This window comes from Zonotrichia albicollis, chromosome 4, assembly GCF_047830755.1.
Source record: "Zonotrichia albicollis isolate bZonAlb1 chromosome 4, bZonAlb1.hap1, whole genome shotgun sequence".
Classification (NCBI taxonomy): Eukaryota; Metazoa; Chordata; class Aves; order Passeriformes; family Passerellidae; genus Zonotrichia; species Zonotrichia albicollis.
The window spans coordinates 40,824,805-40,831,698 of NC_133822.1; the positions used below are offsets into that span (position 1 = coordinate 40,824,805).

At 49.2% G+C, this 6,894-nt stretch overlaps 1 protein-coding gene across 1 annotated transcript; it reads left to right on the forward strand.

Annotated features, from left to right (window-relative positions):
- Positions 1–2,694: 2,694 nt before the first annotated feature.
- On the forward strand, positions 2,695–5,535 carry BTG1 (BTG anti-proliferation factor 1). The gene is made up of 2 exons (XM_074539634.1): positions 2,695–3,100; positions 4,255–5,535. Exons 1-2 carry the CDS (start codon positions 2,953–2,955, stop codon positions 4,617–4,619), a joined length of 513 nt encoding a protein of 170 aa, XP_074395735.1. The 5' UTR covers positions 2,695–2,952; the 3' UTR covers positions 4,620–5,535.
- The last annotated feature ends 1,359 nt before the right edge of the window (positions 5,536–6,894 follow it).

Genomic DNA, 6,894 nt, shown 5'->3' on the forward strand with positions numbered 1-6,894 from the left:
GATGAGGATCTTTGGGAGAATTTCACAGGCTAGAAATGGCAGCAGCTCCTTTGCTGTCCTGCCTAGCACCAAGATGGAAATGGACTTGCCTGGACTGGGAAAACAGCATCAGCAGCTCCAGTCACCTTGTTCACACCCATGGATAAGGATGAGATCCTCCTGGCAGGCAGCTCAAGCCTTGGCCTTGAAGTTACACTTGAGCAGCTTGCTGGCTGCAAGCAATGAACACCAAGGCAGTTCATTCCTTACCAGTGGACTGGATCTGTATGCACAGCATTTTACCCTTCCCACAGAGAAAACTTTGTCACATGCTGCTACTATTTGGAATCAATAGGAGCTATGAAAACTGACTGCTGAAGAGTCCTGAATGTATTGACTTTGCAAGAGATTTGAGAGGAACTCCTTGATGGTACAGAATTTTTCTTTTTTTTTTTTAAGATAGAAAAAAGCTTAAAAAGGACATTTTAAATTTCTCCCCCTCTCAGTGAGTGTGACATGAAGTACATGTTGCCACATGATGTTCTTAGAATCATCAGTCAAAGGGGATGATTCAAATTGGAACAGGCTTGCTGTCTGTGGCAGTTATGGTGGGAACAGCTTTTTAAACCTCATGTTGTGGGGTGCTACTATATGTGACCACTTACTTACTTGAGAGTTTCTAAAACTCCTTCTGAGCATTTGATTCTGGATGGAATTCTGTAGAAGAGATGAGAAAGTGGCCCAAATAAAAAAAAGCTCAGGTCCAGGCAAAGGTGGCACACATTGTATTATTTTTTGCTGTTTTTTTGAAGTATTTTGTTGTATTTTGAAGTAATTATTTTATTGTAATTGTGATGCTCAAACATCACTTTTGCCCAAGGTAAATGGCAGTTTCCAGTAGGATGGTGGGCCTTGCTGTGAAGGGGGAGAGAGGCATCTGCCGTTCAAGGTTTAAAGAACACAGCACTTTCCAACCTATGAACGGAGCAGAAATGGCAGCTCTGGACATACCTCACATGTACCACAGAAGCACTAATAAAGGATGGCTGGCACCTAAGGAGCACAAGCCAGGATGGCAGCTCTTCCCTTCCCATAGAATGGAGGGTTGGCTCATGATTATTAATGTAAATACTCAGAAGTTGGTAGGGGGAAAATGGATGGGACTGTGCTCTAAAACCCACACCAACATTTTTAGTATGCAGTAAAGCTGTGAGTTTGAGCTCTCCCGATTATCTTTTTAAGGTGCTTTGCACATTTCCCTTGTGTATAGAGTCAATGAGAGTCCCCTGAGGCTGGGGACTAACATAGGATAGATCCTGTGTGCAGAGAAAAGAATAAAAAGCACTATAAAGTTACATTTCTCACACCAGATAAGCAGAAAAAACCCGATTGCTTTCGTCTTTTATTCAAATTATTCCACACACGTATTTTTTATAGATTATATTAGTGAATTATTTTCACTGAAAAAGAAATCATATGTTGTGTGTGCCTTTGTTGTTGGGCTAATTTCTGATGGCTGACTGTAAGAACTGTACATGCAAATATCAGGCATCAGGCTGTACCTCACTTGAAGCTTGGCAAGGGGGCAGGGCACAAAGCCTTGGGAAAGAATAAGGTTTCCTATCAAAGAAGCTTGACTTTTGTGTTTTTTAACAAAACCAAAACAAACTAACCAAACATAAATCTTCTGCCGGTTTTTTTTCTCTCCCCCTTTTTTTTAGCAAAAAGGGAGACAGAGCACTGGAGGGCTCAGACAGACGCTCTTCTTAGCAGTCACTGGCTGATACATCACTCACCGCAAAGGTTTTGTGACGGGACACCCGGGACAGTGAGATGGGGAAGGCGCGGGGAGCACGGGGAGCGTGCAGGGCCAGACGCTGGGTTTGGGATGTCCGCAGAGAGCCAGAGCCGAGGCCTGGCTGCCGGCCTGTGCTGGCTTCGCCGTGCTCCGGCACACGGGCCCGGGGCCGCCGGCTGCCCGGCCAAGGCTTCGCCCTGCGCGGAGGCCCCGGCCGGAGACCCCGGTGGGGACGCGGTCCGAAGGGCACGGCTCACAAACGTGAGGGAGCGCGGCGCTCGGCTCCCGGGCGGCCGGGCACTGCCTGGTGCCACCGGCGCACCCCTGCACTCCGGGAAAAGGCGAGGACGCACAGACACGTCGGGAAAGGGCGAGGACGCACAGACACGTCGCCTCCTCGGCCGCCTGCGCGCACAGACGCACACGGGGCGCCGTGGGAGCGCCCCCGCAGCTGCCGCGCTGCGGCCGCCCTTGCGCGGGGAGGCGCCGCTCGGGCCGCCCCGCCGCCCCCGCCGCTGACGTGGCTCCGCGCTCCCCGGAGACAGCGCGCGGCCGCGCTCGCGCGGGTTCCCGCCGCGCGCCGCGCCCTGCCCGCGCCGACGCGCGCGGAGCCCCACGCGGGGACGCCCCGCACTGGCGCCCCGCCCCCCGCGCACACGGCTCCCCCCCCCCCGCGCAGCGCGGGCGCGCGCCCCGGCACGCAGAGGCCCTCGCGCGGGCACGCGAACCCTGGCGCCGATCCCCGCGCGCGCCCCCGACTCTATTTGTTTACAGCCGATTACGTCACCCGCCACGGCAAGCCCCGCCCCGCTATCTGTCGTCACGATGGTGCGATCGCCGGATTGGCGGCGGCTCGCCCCCGGCGCCGTGACGCCACTTCCGGTCGGTAGCGGCTATAAGAAGCGGCGGACGGCGAGTAGCTCCCTTCGCCCCTCGCCGCAGGAAATGCGGGGAGCGCTGCCGCGGCCGCCGCTGCTGCCGCCGCCCCCCTGCCGTAGGAAGAGGAGGCGGAGGCTGCCGCCCCCGGGATGTGATCTGGGCTCTGCTGCCTGCTCCGCGCCCAGTTAGAGCCGTGCCGCCCCCGTCCCGTCCCGTCCCGCGCCGCTTGCCCCGCGCCCCGTCCCGCCCCAGCGCCGGCCGCCCCGGAGACCTGGCTGCCGCCCGCCGCCGCCTCCATGCATCCCGCCCTGTACACCCGGGCCAGCATGATACGTGAGATCGCCGCGGCTGTGGGCTTCATCTCCAAGTTCCTGCGGACCAAGGGGCTGATGAACGAGCGGCAGCTGCAGACCTTCAGCCAGTGCCTGCAGGAGCTGCTGGCAGGTGAGGGCGGCGAGGGCGCGGCGGGAGCCGCTCTCCCCCGTCCGCCGCGGGCCGCCCGTCCGGGCAGGGCTGCCGGCGGTGCGGGCGGCACCGCGCTCCGCGGGCGCCCGGAGAGGGGGAAAGGAAAGGTCGGCCCCTCCGAGGGACTGGAGCCCCCGGCGGGGCTCCGCGGCCGTGGCTCGCCCCTTGCGGGCACCCTCCGTGCCGAGCCGGCCTCGGCGGTGGGGGAGGCAGGAGCGGGGTGTAAACAAAAGGGGCTCGGGCGTCGCGCAGGCAGCTCCCCCCTCCCGTCCGTGCCTCCATAGACAAAGCTTTCCAGCGGCCCGGACTTGAGCTCCGCGCCGAGGGCTCAAACCGCCCCGCTTCCAGAAAGAAAAACGCTCCGAAACTGGGGTTCTTTGTCAAGTAAAATTCATCGGTAACGATGAGTCTCGGTTCCCCTTTCTTCTGGAAGCGTCTCTTAGCTGCCCACAGCCCCGGTTAGGAGCGAATACCGTGGGTTCTTTCGCTGCCCTGTGGGTTTTGTAATCCCAAGCCCCAGTGGGCTCGGTAGTGGCTACGAGTACCCTCAGATCGATAGGGTTTTGGGTGGGATAAAACTCCTGAGGTAAGTGAAGTCCTTGGTTTCTCGCCATGGAAAATAGGCTGGGAAGAGCAGTGGTGAAATACAGCTTGAGTCAGTCGGTAAACGCTGCCCAGCTTACTCCCTAGTTATTTTTGGGTGTTCTTAGAATGTGACGAGCTAAGCTTGGGTGTGATCTCAATAGGATGTTGGAAAGGGTCTTTTTTTCCTATCTGGTTTATGGTGTTTTGAAGCTCTTGAGTTTTTCTGTTATGTATGTAATAATTTCTGTATTTTTGTGTTTGTTTTTCTGAATGCCAGGAAGTGGCTTTTCACTCCTTTCTGGCGGTGAATGTTGTTCTCTATACAGTAGCACAAAACAGTAACTTTGTACGAGTGCTTCCCAAGGGACATTGCACTTCCTTAAATCATCATCAGAAATAAAACCTATAATGATTTTTCAAGTCATTTTATGCTAAAATAATAAGCTTATTAAGATCTTGATGTACGAAATTTACAAGAGACCAACAATTGCTGCGTGTATCTTTCAGCGCGGAATTAAGGAGGATAACGTTTGTTTTTTATTTTATAGAACATTATAAACACCACTGGTTCCCAGAAAAGCCATGCAAGGGATCAGGTTACCGATGTATCCGGATCAACCATAAAATGGATCCTCTCATTGGACAGGCAGCACAGCGGATTGGATTGAGCAGTCAGGAACTGTTTCAGCTTCTTCCGAGCGAACTCACTCTCTGGGTTGACCCGTACGAAGTGTCCTATCGCATTGGAGAGGATGGCTCCATCTGTGTGCTGTACGAAGCTGCACCAGCAGGAGGTAGCCAAAGTAACACCAACATGCAAATGGTAGACAGCCGAATAAGCTGTAAGGAGGAACTTCTCTTGGGCAGAACTAGCCCTTCCAAAAGCTACAATATGATGACTGTATCAGGTTAAGATATAGTCTTTGGATGGATCACCTTAAAATGGATGGATAAATTTGGTTTTTACTTTGGGTGGGCACCTCTGGGGATGGATTATGGAATTTAAACCATGTCACAGCTGTGAAGATCTGGCACACGTTAGAGTGGTATACTTAAAGTGACAGTGCCATAGTTTGGACAGTACCTTTCAGTGATTTAATAGCCTGTGAGTCAAAATGATTGCAGCTTGCTAGGGAGTAAGAAGATCTAGGAAGTGTCAGTTTCTCTAAGACACCTGACTTAATTTCTACACCAATTTTCAACCCCAATCTATATTTATAAAGTGATTCTCTGCAGTAAGTCTTGCAGAGTAAATTTGCACTATTACATATATTAATTGTTAGCATTTTTGGCAGCTCAGTAACAAGACTTATGAACACCATCGTACTGGAAATCTTAATTTTCAGACTTTTACCTAGCACTTACAAATATGTATAAATGTACATAAGATAAAAATAGTAAGAATAACCTGGGGAAATGGTCAGATCTTTACATTGGCCTCAAAAGTAGCAAGTGATCAGAATCTGCCATGGCAACAGGCTTTAAAAAGACCATATAAAGACACTGTCTGAACTGTGGTGTTAGCACCAGCCAGCTATCTGTACATTTGCTAGCTTGTAGTTTTCTAAGACTGAGTAAACTTCTTATTTTTAGAAAGTGGAGGTCTGGTTTGTAATTTCCTTGTTCTTAATTGGGTAAAAGTCTTTTCCACAAACCACCATCTATTTTGTGAACTTTGTTAGTCATCTTTTATTTGGTAAATTATGAACTGGTGTAAATTTGTACAGTTCATGTATATTGATTGTGGCAAAGTTGTACAGATTTCTATATTTTGGATGAGAAATTTTTCTTCTCTCTATAATAAATTGTTTCCTATCTTGGCATTTTAATTAATCTCTTGTCGTGATTACATAGGATCAGTTAAATTATTTTTGTCTCACAGTAGAAATAAAATAGGTACTATAAAGGCCTAAGAACATCAGTGGCACCCTGATGCTAGGGAACACTTGGTACAGACCTGGATTAATGAAGACATCACATATAAATGCTTGGGAAGTTGAGGGGAATATGCTGTATATGTCACTTTAAACCTTGTAAAAACAGTCAATGTGGAAATAACTCCAGGGCCAGTAATTCCAGGATATGAGGAAAAGGTACAGAAATAACATCCACCAAAGATGACTTGAATAAATCCAGAGGATTAAAGTTTACTTGGCTTCCTGATGAAGGATAATAGCAAACCTAAATGTCCATTGTGACCTACTTGCTCACGAGTTCACAGTTCTTACCTGATGGATTCCCTGCACAATAAGAGTTGGGACAAGTGTCCCTTAGCCTTAAGAGCAGATTCCTGCCTTTTGCTTTCTTCAGATGCAAGACTTTCACTTTAGAAATCATTAAGATTGGATTCAACAAAAGGTATGTTGATCTTTTTTCCCAAACTTTAAAGATTGGCTGAGGTGAAGTGAGAAGCCCATACTTATATGTGTATTCATAGTTAATGGATGATGTAGAGATGTGATTCACGTAAGCACCACACTAATGTCATTTGTGTACAGCACAGCAGATACACTTGAGAGAAATTCCTTACCACTCTACACTTGTCAGAGTGCTGGAGTAAAACTCAAGACTTCTGTTCCTTATCTCCTGTGTACTTTGTTCTGTGAGTGCTTAATAAAAGGCCTACCCACCTTGGTCACTTGAGTCACAAGAACTGCTGTTGGTGCTCTGAACGAAAGGACAGCCATCATTACTTGCCAGCCAAGCTTGCAAGCTATGGGAGAACTGAGCATCGGACTTGCCAGGAGTTGTTGCAGCTCCTGCTCAACTATGAATGAGCCTTTACAATTAGGCAGTAGTAATATGTTGTATCTCCAGTTCATGTCTTTATAATGATCTGTAATATAGCTGGTTATATATAAGCAAAACATAAGACTGAACTGTCCAGCTTTTTTTAACAATTTCTTTTCCTTTGTTTTTTTGAAAGTTCAAATTTACAAATGTGAATTTTACAATGATCTGCATATGTATGGCAATATTCAGCACTTCAAAGTATTGCTAGGGCTTCTCTGGCCCTTTGCTTTCTGGCATGGAGTGGTGGAAACATAAGTGCCCCTGAAGCAGTGAACTTTAAAGACCTTGCTCTGTTGGCATCTGACAAAAGATGTATGACCAAAGCTTCAGAGTGAGCCTGTGTTATAGTAAAGTACAGGTGTAACTCATGCATAGAGTCAAGGTTTAGGCTTGTG